The following is a 22,747-nucleotide window of genomic DNA, read 5'->3' as shown; positions in this document are numbered from 1 at the left end:
AGAGCTGCATAGAGAGACGCTCTCTGGGGGGGCTATTTTTAGCCCAGATGGAATCTGGGTTACGGAATTTCAAGATATGGAACAGAGATGCTCTCAAGAAGGTTCAGGTTCCATCCAAATATGCAAATGTTCGGAGATCAGTTGGGAAAGATCCTATCCCCTCAAGTAGCTGTGATTTACCTGAATGGATATAGCAGCCATCTTTTGAAAAAGTAACATTAAAGTCATATACATTCAACCTTCTAAGTGATAAAGTAATCAACAATTAGGAGCTCTTAACAACACCACATTGTCAGGGCTCGGCTAGCTAATCAGTTCCGTGTTTCCCGGCGTCACTTAATTGCAATATTCATTAAGGATAGTTCTGAGCTAAGAACTTGCCATGTGAAAAGGCAAAATATGTCTCCAAACGGTTTTATCTATTGTTCATGCCTTCTCTGTTTGTTTGGTCATAGGAAAAATAGCACTGTCATTTTATTTACATTTTTATCGGCATGTACTGCCGGTCTGGTCATTGGGACAAAAGCCTCCTCCTCACTGCTGACTTCTTCTAACGTCCTTTAATGTTCTTTGACGTCAACGTCCCTAATCAGTTTTCACCCTCAGTCACTAGACCAGTAGAAATGACCTGGGATCCAAAAATGTTCTAAGATCATTTAGTCAGCTATTTAGCCTAATTATCAAGGCTGACAGACATGCACACAGTTAAATGTTATTCTCTGTCTATATATTGAAACGTCTGCTGGTTACACTTAAGTGGAAATCTAAGTCAAAAGGGTTACATATAGCTGTCCCTTACAGAAAAACATGTTTTCACATTTTTATTTAGAACAATTCACATGTTTATACATGTAGCTTCATGTTATCACATTTTGCTTTACATGTCGTCACATTGTGATCACATGAAAGTGTGTTTTTGGAACACTCCACATGTGTTCACGTGAAATTCATGTGTTGTTCTGTAAGGGGTGCTTATGTCAACTGACTTTACTCGTGACATAAAATAGCACCGAGGTAAGCAAGTTGGCTATCATTAAACCTTGGGATTAGTTCTGTTTGCAAGCTGACAGCAATCCAGCAGACAGATATATTTATGACATCCGTTACATAATTACTATGTCAGTGATATGTAGCCCTTCCTATGAAGGGTTCAAGTTAAGGTGACTTAATTCTGGGTGGATGTTTTTGTAAAGTTATGTCTTCCCTGGAAATGGTTTCACTTTCTCAGTCCTGTGCCACTCTTGTCAGACAGACAGTGGTGGTGAACCTACCATCCAACCCACCAACCAGCAGCTATGACCTCATCTTGACCTCATCAGACCTCTCTTACACCTCCCGTTCTCTGGGGAGAAAATGTGCATCCTGTTTTTTTTTTTACTCTCGCTTTCTAAATCGGGCCCCACGTCCTACGGAAACTAGCCCGGGGCTGTCCAGCGGGGTTGAAAGTTCAGCCCGAACCAAAACAAATCAAAAGATCACGCGCCAGGAATGTGTGACAAAGGACAGTAATATCCCAAATTCACTCATTTGGCCACCAGACTGCTGACAGACTGCCCTACTATAAAAAAGGAATGATTGTCTTAGATGCACTCTCAACTCAGTTGACCGAAAGCAGTTGCTTTTGCAATTTGCAAGTTTATCTGGTCAATACTAACCTGCAGATCTCCTCGGTCATGTTCAGTAGGGCACACCACAGCAAAGCCTTTTGAAAAACGAAAACAAAAATTACTGTTTGTTATTGGACAAGTCCAGGTAGTCCCTCCCCTTGTCAAGCCGTTTTATTCCATTTAGTGCCTAATGAACATGACCCTGCACTGGGCCTTTGGGAATGCCATGTTATGACTACGGAGAGCTTTTAGAAAGATAGCTACCATTCCAGGTATCCTCTTAATCTCTAACCTTCTCTGTGTACTCACTGGAAAGAGAAACTAGAATACCAGTTTTCCAGCCTAAGGTATGACCTGAGCTATATAGTAACTTATCATACACAAGCTATTTTTATTCAGGCAACCGGGTACAAGGAGGAAGGGTGAAAGTCATACAGTCATAGCTTTCTAGTAAAGCATGCATGTATTCTTGACCATTCCTTTGTTGTACATGCATATTGTCATCAAGCACGCACGCACACACACGCACTGAAGTTTATAGTATCAATCTAAACCACAAGAGGGAGACAAAAGGCAATGTAAAACGATAGTCAATGGGCTGCTCTACGTTGACACTATAGAGAGAATTAGATAAGATGATGGTGATCATTTCTAGTGACTTTAAAAATATGTTTGTTACTTAACTCCTTGTGCCAAACAGGGAAAGAACTTTGGCTCTGTAGTTCACATAGTTGTGACTGGGAGCGATGCAAACAGGTGACAAAAACCAAAACAAGTGAAAGCAAAGATTGTCTTAACTCCCCATGACATTGTAGGGAGACATACAGTAAATTACTCATTTCTGAATAGTAGAGCGGTAGGTTAGCCTCGTACGAACCATCCTGATCTTGTGAGTTTACATTCTGTAACAGAGCGTAAGCTCATGAGATCAGGATGGTTTGAACGAGGCTAGATGTAGGTAGAGCCAACACTCGCAACCAACACACAACATTAACAGTTAGTAAGCTCCGCGGGCTAAATTTGCATCCAGAGGAGCCACACACTGGCCAACTCGACCTATAACATCACATTTGCATCTTGTTTTCATATTTTTTTTGTACTGGAAAATCTTTCCATTGTTCTGGAGGCTGCTAATGTTCTAAACAGTGACACATCACGACAGATAACCATCACATATGGCCCCTCAGTTGCCAGTTTGCCTCACACTACTTTTGATATAATCCATGTTTTGATATGTCTGATTTATTTTTTAAATGTTTTGAAATCAATCAATCGTTCAATTGATGCAATTAATTCTAGTCCTTCCGAGTCTGGTTTGCCACTGAAATGGTCAAACACATCTAATAATAATAATAATATATGCCATTTAGCAGACGCTTTTATCCAAAGCGACTTACAGTCATGTGTGCATACATTCTACGTATGGGTGGTCCCGGGAATCATCTACCTCACTTAATTTAGATCACAAAGTACTACTTTAGTCATTGTATCTGTCATCTTTGAATTAGTTGACTACATCTTATTGGGGTTTGAAAGGACTTCATTAATGATTCATTTGCCCAACAATGCTTTACTTTGAGGATGGCTTTTATTGGTTGTCGGGGCATGTTCATCCACACTAACCTTAAAATGACCCAGACACCACCTCCATCCTATCATATTGGGAGATTGTCTTTGGCTCTCACTCACTACATGGATATACTCTCCACTGTTGATGGGAGCACTGCCCAGCTGTGCTGCTAGAACATGGATGCTGATATGCAAACACATGAACTCGTTTGCATATATTCCATTGCATTTGCATTGTGACTTTTTTTTCTCAAAGCTTGAGGTGATGTTATATTCACACCTTTGGATTCTCTACTAAACTCAGCAAAAGAAGAAACGTCCCTTTTTTAGGACCCTGTCTTTCAAAGATAATTTGTAAAAATCCAAATAACTTCACAGATCTTCATTGTAAATGTTTTAAACACTGTTTCCCATGCTTGTTCAATGAACCATAAACAATTAATGAACATGCACATGTGGAACGGTCATTAAGACACTAACAGCTTACAGACGGTATGCAATTAAGGTCACAGTTATGAACACTTAGGACACTAAAGAGGCCTTTCTACTGACTCTGAAAAACACCAAAAGAAAGATGCCCAGGATCCATGTTCATCTGCGTGAACGTGCCTTAGGCATGATGCAAGGAGGCATGAAGACTGCAGATGTGGCCAGGGCAATAAATTGCAATGTCCGTATTGTGAGACACCTAAGACAGCGCTACATGGAGACATTACGAACAGCTTATCGTCCTCGCAGTGGCAGACCATGGGTAACAACATCTTCACAGGATCGGTACATCCGAACATCACACCTGCGGGACAGGTACAGGATGGCAACAACAACTGCCCGAGTTACACCAGGAACGCACAATCCCTCCATCAGTGCTCAGACTGTCCGCGATAGGCCGAGAGAGGCTGGACTGAGGGCTTGTAGGCCTGTTGTAAGGCAGGTCCTCACCAGACATCACCGGCAACAACGTCGCCTAGGGGCACAAACCCACCGGCACTGGACCACAGGACTGGCAAAAAGTGCTCTTCACTGACGAGTCGTGGTTTTGTCTCACCAGGGGTGATGGTCAGATTTGTGTTTATCGTCGAAGGAGTGAGTGTTACACAGAGGCCTGTACTCTGGAGCGGGATCGATTTGGAGGTGGAGGGTCCGTCATGGTCTGGGGCGGTGTGTCACAGCATCATTGTTGTCATTGCAGGTAATCTCAACCCTGTGCGTTACAGGGAAGACATCCACTTCCCTCATGTGGTACCCTTCTTGTAGGCTCATCCTGACATGACCCTCCAGCATGACAATGCCACCAGCCAGACTGCTCGTTCTGTGTGTGATTTCCTGCAAGACAGGAATGTCAGTGTTCTGCCAGGGCCAGTGAAGGGCACGGATCTCAATCCCATTGAGCACGTCTGGGACCTGCTGGTTCTGAGAGTGAGGGCTAGGGCAATTCCCCCCAGAAATGTCCGGGAACTTGCAGGTGCCTTGGTGGAAGAGTGGGGTAACATCTCACAACAAGAACAGGCAAATCTGGTGCAGTCCATGAGGAGGAGATGCACTGCAGTACTTAATGCAGCTGGTGGCCACACCAGATACTGACTGTTACTTTTGATTTGGACACCCCTTGTTCAGAGACACATGATTCAATTTCTGTTTGTCACATGTCTGTGGAACTTGTTCAGTTCATGTCTCAGTTGTTGAACCTTATGTTCATATTTACACATGTTAAGTTTGCTGAAAATAAAAGTAGTTGACAGTGAGAGGACGTTTTATTTTTTTGCTGAGTTTATTATTGTAGTGTGTCATTTTGTATTGCTACAGATGAAAGAGAACCTACTAGGCTATAGAGTAGGCCTATGTCAAGTTAATAGGCTACTTCAGGAGAAATTTGAATAGCAGCAAACTACTTGTTTCATTATCTTTTGTATCAAGTTTAACAGTGTTATTATTTGGTTTTGTAATATGATCCATATGGTTTGTGTGATTATACGCTGGTGCGCGGCCCTGATTGTCTACGGTCGCGCTCTCTGGTTAACCTCCATTTACCGGTGTTTGCAAGCACCTGTGAAATGATTTACGCGCGCAATGTGGATTGGGAAATGATTTGTGTAGGAAACGTGATTAAAGTGTTTGTCTGGATCAAACATATACCCGTTTTTGGAAACAATTGTACTATATTATTCACCAATTATTTTACACTGAACAGCATATTGAAACGAAACTTTTCGGCGCACATTTTATTAGATAGGCTGCGTTTATCTTTTTGTTTGTTGTACATGTGAAATTAAGAAATGTTGTTTTAAACTGGGTATTCAAACAGTGGTAAGGTGGCGCGCGCTCTGTGAGGTGTTTCTCTTTCGGTGCAGTGTGACTTCCTGGTGCTACAGAGAGAGGCAGTGCTGAGTTAAAGGGACCGAAACACAAACAGAATTTTAGACCGGAAAAATAGAGAGTGGGAAGCAGGAGCGAGAGAGAAGAGCAGTTGGCTGGCTTCCAGATTCAGCCCCGCTCCACTCTTTGCATATTTATGAAGTCAATGTATCTTTTTGTTCTATTTATGATGCACATATTTATTAGAATCGACTGAATCCACTGGGTTGGGTTTGACAAGGGGTTAAAACGAAATTGTAACGGGGAAGATTTTTTTCTGAGCGACGGAGAAGTGGCGCACGGATTTTTCGCCCTATTTCTTCTCCTTTTATATTGAAAGTAGGAATTGCATTAGCTGTTATTTTATACTTTCTTTTTACGAGAAGAGCTCAGCGGAAGATGGGGTGTTTGGGCAACAGCAAGACTGAAGATCAACGCATCGATGAAAAGGCACAAAGAGAAGCGAATAAAAAAATCGAGAAACAATTACAAAAGGAAAGACAAGCATATAAAGCCACACATCGACTGCTTTTATTGGGTAAGGTCCAGAAGGTGGATATGATAACGGATAGGTATCATGTATGTTTTCAGATTCGCCCCCAGCCCACATATGTTGACAGGTCTCGCAGGCGAGCGCTGACTGAATCGTCAGATGGATTGTACAATTGGCATGGATTTTAAACACCAGCATATGCGGCACCCAAGTACATTCTTATATTTTAGCGATGGCTCCATTTCCTTATGCTTCATCTGTGTTTTATTTCGAAGGGGCCGGAGAGTCTGGGAAAAGTACGATTGTCAAGCAGATGCGGATTCTGCACGTCAATGGCTTTAATGCGGAGTAAGTACCCGTTATTTCATTAAATTATTTACGTGCAAAATTGGACGTATTCCTGTTCTATTTTGATAGTGTTGAGTATTAAAATATATTTTCTTGTTGTCATTTTGATTTGTTTGATGTAGGATAAGAAAAGGACCGAGGGTTGGGTAGACGTTTCTTTGCTCTGTAGCACTGCAGTGTCCATCGGGCCCAATGGTTTAACAACAGCATGGCAACAAGCCTGCTATGTCCAACTGATTTCAAATAGCTGTCACAGTGATAAAGACGACATAGTAGAAGATTTAGGCCTACTTGTGGTCGAGATGATGTGTGTCAAAACACTGACGGATACATGTTACGCTGTATTTACATTTGCTATTGCATTATAACGTGGACCGAACAAACAAAATCTCAACTGAATTCATGTGTTTAAAAAAAATCTGTTCTGCGACAGTAATGTGTGCAGTGGTATTTTAAAACGGTGCTAAAACGATGTATCTTTATATGTATGTGTCAATGTATCCCACTGGGCACAGGCGTCAATTCAAGGTTTATTCCACGTTGGCTCAACGTAATTTAATTGAAATGACGTGGGAACAATGTTGATTCAACCAGTGTGTGCCCAGTGGGATCTTTCTATGGTTTATGATATCCTACTATATTCAATCTATACTTGGTTACATTGTAGTTTGATTTGGTTACATAGTGCACTGAAATATATGCTTCTGTATAGACTGTAGTGTACTGAATACGTTTTTTAGAAAATTAATGAATGAATGATACCCAATCCTAAACTGTCCTCAATATTTATATCTTTAATAATACATTTGATATTATTTGAGGAAATGGACCAAGTAAATATAGGCTATGCTTAATTTCTGTCCATCTTTAGTTCTAAATGAGACTCGTCTCGTTGAATATTGTTGTAGCATAGGCTTGCCTAATGTAATAGCTTAAAAAGTAAACTTTCAAATAACATTTTAGCACAATACATCCTTACTGTTAATTTACAAATAGTGAGTATTACTAAATAGGCTATTAGGCCTATGATGGTTTGCATTAGTGGTGATATGAGAACCTTTCCTTTCTGTGGGGCAGCATAAAGATTCATTTAATCAATGCAATTATCATTTTTGAGGTATTTAATTCATGTTTAACAGACCCATTTGTATATGTTGTTTCCCCATCCAGAGAAAAGAAACAGAAAGTCCTGGATATTCGGAAAAATGTGAAGGATGCCATTGTGGTAAGTTGATGATGTGCTGAGATTTGTATGATAGAATATGGTCACACCCTATGAGGTTGTTTCCTGCAATCCCATTTTACTAATTAGACTGGCTTATCCCACATTTATCCAGCTTAATGTCTAATGTTTTTGTTTTTATCTGCTTTTTAGACGGTAGTTTCGGCGATGAGCACGTTAATACCCCCAGTTCCAATAGGCAACCCATCGAACGAGTCCAGAATTGACTACATCAAAAGTATAGCACCTCTCTCGGACTTCGACTACACAGAGGTAAGGGCGACTGACCAAACACTGTCATTAATGCTTTATAGTCTTTGAAGCTGATTTCTGTCTTTGTCACTCTACAGCCTGTTAGTTATGCCCTGAGAAGCAACTTTAAGGCATTGATCAGGCCTGCTATTGATAGACTATCCAACTGATTGTGTCAGTGGACACTCTAATACAAACGTTTTCCAAGTTTATTTATAGTCAAGTTGTTCAATGTGGAGTCTAAATGCTGATGCCAAATATACGGTCACCATGAAAAAGTGGTTATGTAGGCCTATACTCCAAGAGCAGTCATCTAAATTAGCCACATTCACTAGTGTCCTTTTTTAACGCTGTAATCAGACTAGTTTAGTAGGCCTGGTGGATGGACATTTTTGCCAATGGGGAGGAGTCATTTGCTTCAGACAATCAACCACAGCGCTATTTGCAATTACTTCCTTGAGGAAACAACGAGAAGCGAGTTATTCAAGTTTGTTCAGAGAAGTGTTCAGATCCTACTCACAAAGGATCAGATTCCAGTCAAAACCACAAACTTCTGAGCCATAAGCTACATGATTTGGTCATTTATAAATGTATGAACCATTGCAGGGCTTAATCATTAAAAAAAAAGTTGTAAATGCTTTACTAAATTGTGTAATATGTATGACTACCTGAGCTCTGCAACAGGTTCTGCAAATGCCCAGTAGTAGGCTACGGTGGATACCTTGGATGTTTTCTTTACTTTGGATTTGAATGAAAGGGCCTGATGTGGGCAAATAGATGACATCACTCCTGGTGTTTGCTTTCAATGATATCTCCCAGCTATGAATTGAATTGTTGTATGAACTCAACAGTACTTTGAATGAGTACCCAAGAAAATAGATAGACCTGTATTTGACTCCCTGGAAATATATGATATTTTAGAAATGTGTAATTTTAGAAGATGCTGTTATCCAGAGCGATGAGGGGTTATGTACATTACTCAAGGGCACATGGAGGGGGTAAAAATCACCTTGTCAGCTCTGGGATTTAAACCAGCAACCTATCAGTTACTGGTCCAATAGTCTTAACCACAAGGCTACCTGCCGCCTTATACACAGTATATACCCTATAACGTAGGGCCCAGGGGTTTTGTTTGATCATGTCACATGACCTTGAGCTTATCCTTATCTTTAAAGCTTTTCATTCAAACTGTTCACTATTGCTTTCATTAAAAAAATGTCGCTCTGGATAAGAGCATCTGCTATAAGTAAATGTTATTTTGTGGTTATTCTCATTTCTGGAAAGGCTTGGAATAAATAACAACGGGTAACATGACATGATTGAACTAGAACAAGAGAGTTACTATTGGCTGTGATATTTGTTGTTACGTCCTCCCATTGGAATGTCCACAAAATAGGACCTGTTCAAAAGTTTGCTCCAATCAGTAATCTTGTTTTTTCAGACAGTGAGTAAGGGGAGGCTGGCCCAGTGTGCAATCTGGGCACATCTGTTGGACTAGATAAATACTAATCAACTGTTACATGATGAGTCTGCTTCCTAGAAAAAGCTTTTAGTAACCTAATTTGCCTTTTTTGGAGGAGGGGTGAGTTTGGGGGAGCGCATCGTTAGACATTTAAATTAAAGCGTCCCTTCTTCCTCACAAGGAATTGTCTGATGCCTTCTCTGCGTTCACTGGGTCAAGGCAGACAAAGCCTTGGTCTGTTGCTGCCGAGGTGTTACGAAAGAATCCAAACAGTAGTTTCTTTTAGTGTTTTAGATTCCCTGTGTTAGTTCTGAGACGTTGCAGACGACATGAAACGGATGACGAGAGTGTGGTTCTGCTCCAGGTTGTGTTGATGCTGAGTTATCTAATGCTTTTAACTGTGTACTGTACGAGCCCTGATGAAGGCCGTTGTGAATTTGACATTGGCTTGCTAATGATAAGCACTGGTTGTGATTGGCCGACAAACTTGAAATATGGGACTTTCAAAAGTTTATTTGACCCCAAGATGAGGATATTTGTTAAGAGCTTACGTTTCCTCTGTTTAGTGTTTTCTATTTGTTTTTATAACGGGACATTGTAAGAAGAGGGGGTACATAAAGTTTATTGCATTGTGTTTCAAACATGTCCACGTTGTTCAAGTCAGAGTTGAGTTGGATCGGATATTTCAACCGTGTGCTTTTGCTTTGGCGTTCAAACTAAAGCTGTTTAGAACGCCATTTCAGTCCTATTCTCTCATGTTGCCCAGTTGTTGGAGGTGTCGGTCCGTCCGTCTGTGTATTTATACTAGTGGAGATACATACTCTATACTAATCTGTCAAAACATGGACAGTAGAAACAGTAGATGTTTTGGCTGCAACACACAGGCTTCATTAATTAGGCCTATTATGTAATGGCGCATCGATTTCTCTTAGTAAACATGCTGGCTAGAGCCTGAGACAAAGAGAGGCCCTCCCAGCAACCAAACGACTTAATAATTTCCCTCTAAAGCAGGTCTGTGTTTTATGTCTGGCCTCCCATGTCACATGCACATGTCCCTGTTTCTGCTGGGACTCAAAACCTCCTTTGTCTACTACAGCAGAGATTCAAAATGCAATTTTTCCTCAAATCAGATTTTTTTTTAAATTACAAAAATAAATTTCAGCATTGGCCTCTGCTGAAGATTTGACATTTGATGTGATGTCTTTACTTTCATGCTAGGCTATATAGGCCTTTAGGTAAATCATATCATCCAATTAGCTTTTTAATGTTGCTAAAAAACAGCCTTTAAAAAGAGCAATTGTCCAGTGTTTAAGTTGAGAAATAAATGGGTTTAACCACATTTTTTTCTAATTTAAACCTGAATTAATGAAATTATGCCTTCAACTTCATTCACCATGCCTGCAAGCACGCACTTTCAAAATGGTTCCCTTCAGATTATTAAAACAATAAAATGCAGAGTCTGCGTACCATACTCTTTAATCTCTACTCACCCGCATTCGTTGATAATTGAAAATCACAGTAGTCCATTTTTTCATACTGCAATATGAAACCATAAACAGGCGTGTTTCTTTTTTTCATAGATTGTTCAGTGATTATTTAGGCAAAAAAGAATATAGCAAAATATATGGCTTGTCTTGCTGTGGCCCTGGCTCAAACTATTATTTTGTCAGCAGGTGACATACACCATTGGTTAAAAACCACTGCTTTAAAGGCCCAATCAACAGTTTTAAAGCTGAAGGATGGTCCTGGAGAAATGTAATTACTCTCAAATTCATAGATAGCACTATGGACTGACCATCCATGATATCAAACATTGGAGTAGAACAATCTTATACGGGGCGGCAGCGTAGCCTAGTGGTTAGAGCGTTGGACTAGTAACCGGAAGGTTGCGAGTTCAAACCCCCGAGCTGACATGGTACAAATCTGTTGTTCTGCCCCTGAACAGGCACTGTTCCCAGGTCATTGAAAATAAGAATGTGTTCTTAACTGACTTGCCTGGTTAAGTAAAATAAAAAATAAAAAATAATAATAAAATACCTTAGGTTCTGACCGGGTGCCACAGTTGAACTAAGTTCATGAGGAATTTAGAAGTTAAATATATACCCATTGATTATTGAAGAATATATAAGTTTAAAAATGGATGTAGTAACTACAGATTGCCCCTTTTTTAAATAACGCCTCAGCAGTTGAGCATTTGATTGTGGTTACATAATTGAAGAGCATTACTTTTTTCATCCATTCCAAGATTTCTTGACATGGTGCCAGTAGCGGCTAGACTAGAATAATCGTAGATAGTATTTGGGGCCTGCGACTTGTCTCCAATGCATTCTCGTGTTCAGTTTGCTCTGCTTTTTGCATTTGCCTAAAGTTGACATGTGATTCTTCATTATGCAACATCACGACTACACTTTATCTACTTGTCTGTCTATTCTATTTAGGGGAAATATTGATGGCAGATGCAGATAGCGGAAACTATCAATGATATAAAACACACGTTAATATCTCCTGTAAATTGCGGAATCTACCAATGAATGCATTTATTTGAAACGACTACAGAATTGTCAATACAAAACATAGGAATGGGCTTTGCTCAATATGGTGAGAGTGTGGTACCCGGCCAGAGGTATGAAACGGTTAAGGAGACGTAAGCAAAGTACACATTGTCCCGTTTGCTGTCTTTCATGGGCCCCTCCATTAAGAGACCGTAAACTGCACACTGCGTTTATTCAGGCTGTGTCACGAGCCTCCCTAAACCCGAGCCCCGAGGAGTGTCTCCTGCTTCTCTACACACACACACAAACAGCTTGATCATATTAGGCCTCCTTTGTTAAGCCATCGGAAGAGGAGAGAGAAGCGCCAGTGGGTTTTTAGATTGTCGGCTGGAGGGACGCTCCAGCGTGTAATGGACGACAGGGTTGGAATGGTGAATGGGATTGATACCATACAGTACGATATGGAGTGAACTGCCTCTCTTTAACTTCATTAACCCTACATAGTATACATACAGTATATTGGGCATTGGTCACCATGAACCAGAATAGCTTCAATGCACCTTGGCATAGATTCTACAAGTGTCTGGAAGTCTATTGGAGGGATGCAACACCATTGTTCCACGAGAAACTCAATTTTTTGGTGTTTTGTTGATGGTGGTTGAAAATGCTGTCTGAGGCACCACTCCAGAATCTCCCATAAGAATTAAATTAATTGGGTTGAGATCTGGTGACTGAGATGGCATATGGTTTACATCGTATTCATACTCATCAAACCATTCAGTGACCACTCCTGCCCTGTGAATAGGGGCATTGTCATCCTATGGGGGCTTAGCCATGGTAGCAAAATAATGGCCTGCCCACTATCATATTACATGACCCTAAGCATGATGTTATTTGATTAATTAACTCAGAAACAACACCTGTGTGGAAGCACCTGCTTTCAATATACTTTGTATACTCATGTGTTTCCATTATTTTGGGGCAGTTACCTGTAGTATGTGTAAACCGTCAGATCAGTCCTACGTGCTTTAGTAGGCCAATGACGGCAAGTTGAAGACCGATATACCTTAAAATCCAAATAAAATGATCATATGAGAGACAGACCTCTCGTCTTCAGACATGCCTCAGCAATGGCATTTTGTAATGCTTGTTGAAGACACTGAATACTACTGTATAATTGTGTGCCCTCTGAACTTTCTGAAACTCGATTAAAAGCGACCATTGCTAATTGTGTATTAATCCGGAAGTGCTGTGTGACATGTTGGTAAAATGTTACCTCATAGGGCTTTTTTGGTCTAAGGGGTGTGTATGTCAGGCTAGCAGTAGCCAGGCTAGCAGTAGCCAGGCTAGCAGTATGTCAGGCTAGCAGTATGTCAGGCTAGCAGTATGTCAGGCTAGCAGTATGTCAGGCTAGCAGTAGCCAGGCTAGCAGTATGTCAGGCTAGCAGTATGTCAGGCTAGCAGTATGTCAGGCTAGCAGTATGTCAGGCTAGCAGTAGCCAGGCTAGCAGTATGTCAGGCTAATATTTCAACACATTGTCACCGACAGATCCATTTCAGTGCTATTCTTCTCTTTGTCTGCCAGTGAAAAATTCATACATCAAGAAGAGTTGGTAACAGGACCAGATGTTCTCTTTCTCTTACTCTCTTCTCTAGTTTTCTCTCTTGGGCTCCCCTTCTCTCGCGCGCTCTTGTTTTCTCTCTCTCTCTCTCTCTCTCTCTCTCTCTCGCGCTCCCCTTCTATCGTGCGCTCCCCTTCTCTCTAGATCTCTTCCTGTTAATCCTTTGTCTGGGGCTCCTTTGCTCTGGCCTGCATCACCATTTCCTGACGGCAGCCATTTACACCAGATTATTTTAGTGACAGACTGACAGACAGGCAAAAGAGCAGAGAGGCGTGTGTGTGTGTGTGTGTGTGTGTGTGTGTGTGTGTGTTTGACAGGAAGGGGTGTTTTGAAGTGTAACAGGACGTATCTGAGAGACGCAGGATCATGCCTCGCTGGCGTTTTGACCAGCATTATGTCTCCCCTGACGGTTTTGTCTGAGGGTGTGTGTTGTGTTCGAGAACTATTAGGAGCTAAAAATATCCTCTTCATTTTGTTGATGACTCATCGTAGCTTTATGTGTGACAGGAAAGCTAAACCTGGGGCAAAAAAGCAGGCTCTGTGATAGAGTGGGATTCCTGAGAAATTGCATAATGCATAGCTGTGGGTTGACAAATATATCTAAGAATTCTTTGTCTGATTGTACTCTGAAATTTGGTTTCTGAGCAGAAATTCATTCAAGGGAGTTGTTCTTGGGACTTCTTGTTTTGATGTTGTTTTCATAAAGTTGATGAACCATCTCATTCAAAAAAGGATGGCCATGACTAACAATGTGGAAATTGCAACGTGAGTTTTATGGAACATGCATACAATTGTATTCAACCCTGCATCCATACGCACAAACAACTGAAAAACTTGAACATTTAATTGAGCGTTTAGTGACAGCAAACCATAGCTGACAGGCAGGCTACCAAAAAGGCTTTTTATTTCATTGTAAGTGTGCTCATTACTTGTTACACATGGCTGAGGATGTCATCTCACCAGAATTTAGATTAGTCTGTGAAAGTTACCATAACATTGTAAAAGTGTTGCAGAAGACACGGCTAGTAACCCCCCCTCTCCCTCCAACCACCCACACACACACTTGTTTTGAATGGAACATCTCCAGTGAAAACAGCCTTCCTGGGTTCTAGGTCAGGTACCAGACCACAGGCACTGCCTGAACCCTGCCTAACCCATCACTTAGCACCCACCTGGACAGAACTGTGGCCCTAAAAATGAACAAACACGCCATAGATTGAGACCCTGCCCTGGGAGCTCAAATGTTGTGGCACTAAAGACAGTGGTATCCTAGCACAATCTCCCTCATTGATCCACTTGAGGGTATACAAGGGGGAGTGTTGATAACTAGGGTAGCGGTGTGGAGGGACTGGAGGAAGCCCCAAAGTAGCCAGGGACGCCATTAGCCAAAGCTCCTTGGCACAGGACTAGCTCTGTTTAACACACTCCTAATTACTCTTTTTGCCATTGCTTCATCGCTAATGAAGGCCTAGGTACAGTAAAGGACATACTGGATAAATGGGCATCAGGGTTTTGTTAACGTGTTTTTGTGTCACCAGGTGTTCCCCAGGGCTCAGTGTTGGGCCTTGTGAGTTTTGACTGTGGGGACCCACAGTGCCGCTTTAGTGATCCCCAGCCCTGTGATATGCTGCCTGCCACAGGCTACATACGTTCTTTAAAGTTCCTTTGTTTTTAGCTCAGGTGTTTTTCCAGCAATTTAAACTGGTGTAAATTTGGATTTCATAAACAGCGTTTAGACAGGCAGCACAATTCTGATATTTTTTCTACTAACTGGTCTTTTGACCAATCAATTGCATTAGATCTTTTCACATCAGATCTTTTTCAGAGCTGATCTGATTGGTCAAAAGATCTTTTCGTGAAAAAAATATCAGAATTGTTCTGCCTGTCTAAACGCAGCCGAAGTCATTTAGTTTTTAGATGGATTTAACTAGGCTGGGTACCCCCTCATTTCTACACTCCACAATGCTTGATCATTCACTTGCTTTGTCAAAAACAATTTGACAATTTTAGAAACAGATGGGCTGGGTGTTTGTCACTTGGAATTAGTAGTTGTAAAACATTTTAGAGCACCCTCATTGTGCTCCCTGTTTTGGTCCAGTGCAAGTAATAACTCATTAATTTGGGAAAAGACATATAATTTTCCTCAGTCACAAGTCAGTTAGAACCTGGCTCAGTGTTGCTGTAACATAATAACATGGCACACATTAAAGCAACATCCCTGTATCTTCTGATACAGGCAGCAGAGCATATGAACTGGCTCAATGTCCTCCCGCTTCTTTCCTCCTCTCCACTTATCAACTTCCTGTTCCCGCGGTAAGATCATCAGCCTTGACTAGGAAACTGCCCTGGCAGACAGACGCACTCTGCTTTGTGGAGAACGAGAGATCCTGACTCTGCTTTGCATGTGGAGAAAGAGATCCACACTCTGCTTTGTGGAGAGAGCGAGACATCCTGACTCTGCTTTGTGGAGAGAGCGACTCTGCTGGGTCAGTACATCAAAATGTCACCTGGGACTAATGGAGGCAAAGAGGAAGTCAGAGAGGTGCGGTTGTGATCATATACAGAGCTATATTTCAGTGGAGACATTAAACCTGATAAGTGACGCTTAGTAAGTCGTTTTTGGAGCGTTTTTTATTTATGAAATATCATAGGAACTATGTAGGAATTTTCTTGCAATTTGCACATTCCAGTGTGTGGAAGGATGTTTTGTTTTCCCTCTGATGGCAGCTTTGAGGTGTGCGTGTTGAAAACCTTTCTCTACCACCGTATGAAAGTAAACTATGACAATATGACTAAATGTCCTCCTACTGTGTTGGGTTTCTGGGGAATGGTTGACACATGGTAGATAGTAGGGATGTCCATCTTTTCCTTTTAAGACCAATAGATACGTTTCTAGATAGATGGGCTCTGATATGATACAGGAACGATACGTTTTATACTGAACAAAAAATATAAACACAACCTGTAAATTGTTGGTTTCATGAGCAAGAAATAAAATATCCCAGAAATGTTGCATAAGCACAAAAAGCTTATTTCTCTCAAATGTTGTGCACAAATGTGTTCACATCCCTGTAAGTGAGCATTTCCATCCACCTGATGTGTGTGGCATATCAAGAAGCTGATTAAACAGCACAATCATTACACAGGTGCACCTTGTGCTGGGGGACAATAAAAGGCCACTCTAAAATGTGTTACACAACACAATGCTACAGATGCCTCAAGTTTTGAGGGAGTGCACAATTGGCATGGTGACTGCAGGAATGTCCACCAGAGCTGTTGCCAGAGAATTGAATGTTAATTTCTCTACCAACGTATTTTTAGAGAATTTGACAGTATGTCCAGCCGGCATCACAACCACAGACAACGTGTAACCATTCCAGCCATGACATCCACATATGAAAAAATGGGAAAAAGTATATTTGATTGGCCTGGCCTGGCTCCCACCCATGACTGCACCCCTGCCCAGTTATGTGAAATCCACAAATTAGGGCCTAATACATGTTATTTAAATTGACCGATTTCCTTATAGTAACTGTAACTCAGTAAAATCTTTATGGTTGCATTTATTTTGTGCAATTCGTTTTGATTAGAGAACGAATTGATGCGATATGATTCGATGCACTAACATTTGTTGCATAAACACATTTTCCATTGTACATTAACATCTGCTTCTGATGGAGCTCATGAGCTAGGCCTCTCTGAGCTGTGTGTGTGTGTGTGTGTGTGTGTGTGTGTGTGTGTGTGTGTGTGTCTGTGTCTATGAATTGGGAAAACAATGTCTATGTACTATGTAGGCAATTTATCTGAGCTATAAGGTAGACTAGGGATCTACCAATCAGATTAGGGGGGGGGGGGCAATGTTTTTCTTGCCCACCCCCCCCTACTTTGGTTCTGAAATCACCATCACCACTATATGTAAATATTTGTTTACAAATTAGCTATGACATATGAATATATAGCACACCCCCATCTCAAAATCTAATTGTCTTGACTGTTTGGAAGTTTTAATGAAGTGATCTTCTCTCCCTTCGGCCATGCAGTGTGCCCTTGCAAATGTGATTGTGTTCCCCATTATGAAATTATAAGCTTTACCTTGTACAGTATATCTAAAAAATAGCATATACACTGATTTGTTTAAAGCAAAACTACCAAAACTATTGCCTATGGTAAACCTGAACAATCAAAATAAAATATATTGTAAGTCCTGATCAGCAGGTATAGCCAGATGAGTTGTCTCCGATAGCTTACTTTTAATTACGGTAAAATATCATTTTCAACGGCACATAGATAATAATAACCTAGCAAATAATATAGGTTGTCACTCAACTAATAAAGCCTAATATCACACAAGCCATTTTGGGGTGCAACACAGATGTGCAAGATCAGGAACAGGCCGCCTATCTTGCGCTGTTCAGCCTGCGAAGCTGGGCACAGTGCGCAGTTTGATGAGGCTACTGAACAGTGAAAATTTCTTTGGGTTGTTCAGCATGCAGAATTACTTGTAGATGAATGACTATCAACAGATACATGCAGTTCGACACTAAAGGAGAGAAAGCATCAGTTGTCACAAAATAAGATTGAAAAAAACAAACAATTGGAAGATAGAAAGAATGTAATATGAGAAAAAAATCAAGTGAATTGCATGCTACATTTGGATCGGTTTGGGGGCTGCGGCCCGGTGCACTTGTAACTTTAAATATTTGAATTGGGAAAACAATGTTATATCCCTAGTAGATAGCAGATACATGGTCGATACTGCACAGTGGTTCAGTACAGACTGTTTAGCAGAATCGTGAACAAGGCTGGATCAAACTTTGCTCAAGTCCTTGTTGCATTGGTGTCAGCGACTTTAGCAGGCCTTGACATTAGCACTTGTCTGGGTCAATTAAAACAAATTGTTGGACAAGCAGATTTATTTATTTATATATATATATATATATATATATATATATATATATATATAATAATGAGACATTGGATCACCTGCCGTAGGCTACATATTATACATTACGTGTGAAACATTATGTGAGGATTATATAGAGATTCAATGAGATGTGGGGGAGATTCTCCATATAGTCAAAAGGTTGCCAAATTCTGTAAAATGTCTAACTTATTCCTCAAGCAGTAAGTGATACAACTATTAACTTCCGATAGCCACATTGCAACTGGCAGGGAGGAATCCAATTTCCATTTCAAGGCAATACATTTCTTGGCAATCGCTAGCAATATTTCTGTTCGCTTTATAGTATGGCTTTGCCTAAGATTGGTGTTAGTAAAGTTGCCCAGTAGACAGACCTCCGGGTCTAAAGAGAATGCAACCCCGTGAATTGAGGATATGGTATCGCATACCCCCTGCCAGAAACCGTGTAGTTTTGAACACTGCCAAGTGGAATGGAGGAATGTTCCTTCATCTGAGCCACATCTAAAACATAGGGAGGAGATATCTGGGTTGAACTTGTGCAGTCTAGATGGGGTGCTATAGAGCTGATGGAGGAAATTAAACTGGATCAGTCTGTATCTGGAGTTCAATGTGGATTTAACACCATCCCTGCATAGGTCACTCCATAGACCCTCATCAAGATCAATACCCAGATCTTTCTCCCATCTAAGTCGGGGTTTATCTAGCCCAGGCAGTGTTAGTCCTGACATAAGAGCATCGTATACACAGGAAATGGTCTTGAACAGTGGTTGGTCTGCGTGGCAGAGTTGTTCAATAGGTGACATCTTAGGTAGGTTCCATTGTCCCTTGAGAGTCACCCTAATAAAGTTTCGTAGTTGTAGGTAGCTAAAGAAGTCCCTGTTAGGCAAGTGGTATTTCTGTTTCAGCTGATCAAAAGACATAAGAACTCCCTCCTCGTAACAATGTTCCAGAAGACTTATCCACTTATCAGACCATGGTCTAAAGTTACTATTCTGGAAAAACATAGGGATCAATCTATTGTTCCATAAAGGGGTTTTAGGGGAAAGGAATCCCCCTCGTCCGAACAGCTCAGGTAGTTTGCACCATGCCAGGACAGAATGTATGATTAAAGGGTTGTCTGTGATGGCATTTATAGATTTTCTGTCCCATTTGTAAAACAATTCTGCTCCAGTGTCATCATTTACCTAAAGCTTTTCAATGTTCAACCATGAGGGAGAGGGACCATTGTCAAACCTCTGAGCCAGAAACCTAGACTGTGCAGCCCAGTAGTACATTCTAAAATTGGGGAGGCTTAAGCCCCCTTGACTGTAATCAAGAGTCAGTTTATCCAGGCCAACCCTAGGGGTTTTGCCATGCCAGATAAACCTTCTGGTCAGCTTGTCGAGAGAGGAAAAAAATGCTGCGGGAACAGGGATAGGGAGAGATTGAAACAGATATAGAAATCTGGGCAGGACATTCATTTTAATTACATTGATTCTACCCAGTAGAGTGAGAGGTAAGTCCATCCATTTACAAAGGTCACCCTCCACCTTTTGCAACAAACTGGCCAGATTGAGTTTATAGAGGTTGTTCAGATTACCATCCACCATTATGCCCAAATATGTGAAGCCCATAGGAGACCATCTAAAAGGAAACTTGTGCTTGATGGTATGATGGTCAAAGACAGACAACGGTAAGATTTCGCTTTTATCAAAATTGACCTTATAGCAGATTATATATTTAAGTTGTCTGAATGGACAAGTAAAAAAAACACATCACAATATCAAAAATGTGGCTACCCCGGTCAGAATCGGATCAAAGTGCGACGTGTTCAAATCAAATTCTATCAGTCACATGCGCCAAATACAACAGGTGTAATGCTTACTTACGAGCCCCTAACGAACAATGCAGTTTCAAAAAATTACGGATAAGAATAAGAGATAAAAGTAACAAGTTATTAAAGAGCAGCAGTACAATAGTGAGACTATATACAGGGGGGTACTGATACAGTGTCAATGTGCGGGGGCACTGGTTAGTTGAGGTGCGGGGGGGCACTGCAAATAGTCTGGGGAGCTATTTGACTAGATGTTCAGGAGTCTTATGGCTTGGAGGTAGAAGCTGTTAAGAAGCCTCTTGGACCTAGTCTTGGCGCTCCGGTACCCGCTTGCCGTGCGGTAGTAGAGAGAACAGTCTATGACTAGGATGGCTGGAGTCTTTGACAATTTTTAGGGCCTTCCTCTGACACCGCCTGGTATAGAGATCCTGGATGGCAGGAAGCTTGGCCCCAGTGATGTACTGGGCCTTTCGCATTTTTCTGTTCTATCCTGCCGGTACATCATATAACCAGCCAGCTGTATGTTGAGATTGTGTTCATTCAGCCACGACTCCATGAAGCATAAGATGTTACAGTTTTTAATGTCCCGTTGGTAGTTTAATTTTCCGCGTAACTCGTTGATTTTATTCTCCAAAGATTGCACGTTTGCTCGCAGATTGCAGGGAAGTGGGGGTTTATTCAATCGCCTATGAATTCTCAAATAGCAGCCTGACCTGTGGCCCCTCTTTCTCTGCCTCCTCTTCACACAGATCACGGGGATCGGGGCCTGTTCCCGAGGAAGCAGTTTATCCTTCGTCGGGCTTGTCAGAGTCGTGAAAGGAAAAAAATGATTCGCTAGTATGTGCTGAGTAATCGCAGTCCTGATGTCTAGAAGTTATTTTCGGTCATAAGACGGACGGCAGTGGCAACATTATGCACAAAATAAGTAAAAAATAAGCTGCAAATAAACAAACAAAAAACAATTGGTTGTGTGCACGTAAAACCTCTACATTCTCCAGCGCCATTTGTCCTCCCAATCTTTGCAGAGCGCATCGCTGTAAAATTTATTGTAGGCCTTCATTGACAGGCACGAGCAGTCTTTCAATCATGCAGTCACATTGAATCATGAAGTCGTGACTAGAGGTCAACAGATTATGATTTTTCAACACCGATACCGATTTATTGGAGGACCAAAAAAAGCCCATACAGATTAATCGGCCTATTTATTTATTTATTTGTAATAATGGCAATTACAACAATACTGAATGAACACTTTTAACTTAATATAATACATTAATAAAATAAATTTAGCCTCAAATAATGAAACATGTTCAATTTGGTTTAAATAATGCGAAAACAAAATGTTGGAGAAGAACGTTTAAGTTCCTTGCTCAGAACATATGAAAGCTGGTGGTTCCTTTTTACATGAGTCTTCAATATTCCCAGGTAAGAAGTTTTAGGTTGTAGGAATTATAGGACTATTTCTCTCTATACCATTTGTATTTCATTAACCTTTGACTATTGGATGTTCTTATAGGCACTATAGCATTGCCAGTGTAACAGTATAGCTTCCATCCCTCTCCTCGCCACTACCTGGGCTCGAACCAGAAACACAACGACAACAGCCACCATCGAAGCAGCATTACCCATGTAGAGCAAGGTTAACAACCACTCCAAGTCTGAGTGAATGACGTTTGAAACACTATTAGCGCGCACCCCGCTAACTAGCTAGCCATTTCACATCGGTTACACCAGCCTAATCTCGGGAGTTGATAGGCTTGAAGTCATAAACAGCTCAATGCTTGAAGTCATAAACAGCTGCTGGCAAATGCACGAAAGTGCTGTTTGAATGAATGTTTACGAGCCTGCTGGTGCCTACCATCGCTCAGTCAGACTGCGCTATCAAATATCAAATCATAGACTTAATTATAAAATAATGACACACAGAAATACTAGCCTTGGGTCATTAATATAGTCGAATCCGGAAACTATCATCTCGAAAACAAAACCTTTTTATTCTTTCAGTGAAATACAGAACCATTCCGTATTTTATCTAACGGGTGGCATCCATAAGTCTAAATATTCCTGTTACATTGCACAACCTTCAATGTTATGTCATAATTACATAACATTCTGGCAAATTAGGCAGCCCAAACTCTTGCATATACACTGACTCTACGTGCAATGAACACAAGAGAAGTGACACAATTTCACCTGGTGACCTGGATTTCTTTTATTTTTAGGTTTAAAAATATATACTTCTGTGTATTGATTTTAAGAAAGGTATTGATGTTTATGGTTAGGTACACATTGGAGCAACGATACGCACCGCATTGATTATATGCAATGCAGGACACACTTGATAACTACACATGGTTGATGATATTACTAGTTTAACTAGTGATTATGATTGTTTTTTTATAAGATAAGTTTAATGCTAGCTAGCAACTTACCTTGGCTTACTGCATTCGCATAACAGGCAGTCTCCTCGGAGTGCAATGTAATCAGGTGGTTAGAGCGTTGGACTAATTAACTGTAAGTTTGCAAGATTGAATCCCCCGAGCTGACAAGGTAAAAAATCTGTCGGTCTGCCCCTGAACGAGGCAGTTAACCCA

At 41.0% G+C, this 22,747-nt stretch overlaps 1 protein-coding gene across 2 annotated transcripts in view; it reads left to right on the top strand.

The window, feature by feature from the left end:
* gnal (guanine nucleotide binding protein (G protein), alpha activating activity polypeptide, olfactory type) overlaps positions 1-22,747 on the top strand; it is a 65,381-nt gene that overhangs the window by 10,018 nt on the left and 32,616 nt on the right. Inside the window, exons 1-4 of one of the 2 annotated variants that reach the window (XM_035756415.2) lie at positions 5,562-6,066; positions 6,297-6,369; positions 7,540-7,594; positions 7,745-7,864. In XM_035756415.2, coding sequence (XP_035612308.1) covers positions 5,928-6,066; positions 6,297-6,369; positions 7,540-7,594; positions 7,745-7,864 — 387 coding nt within the window. In that variant the 5' untranslated portion in view covers positions 5,562-5,927. Of the gene's footprint in view, positions 1-5,561; positions 6,067-6,296; positions 6,370-7,539; positions 7,595-7,744; positions 7,865-22,747 lie in introns of those variants that run through there. The other variant, XM_035756408.2, reaches the window with a different exon arrangement.

This window comes from Oncorhynchus keta, chromosome 4 (assembly GCF_023373465.1).
Source record: "Oncorhynchus keta strain PuntledgeMale-10-30-2019 chromosome 4, Oket_V2, whole genome shotgun sequence".
Taxonomy (NCBI): Eukaryota; Metazoa; Chordata; class Actinopteri; order Salmoniformes; family Salmonidae; genus Oncorhynchus; species Oncorhynchus keta.
The sequence above is the reverse complement of the archived record's forward strand: the minus strand, read 5'-3'. Positions and strand labels throughout refer to the sequence as shown.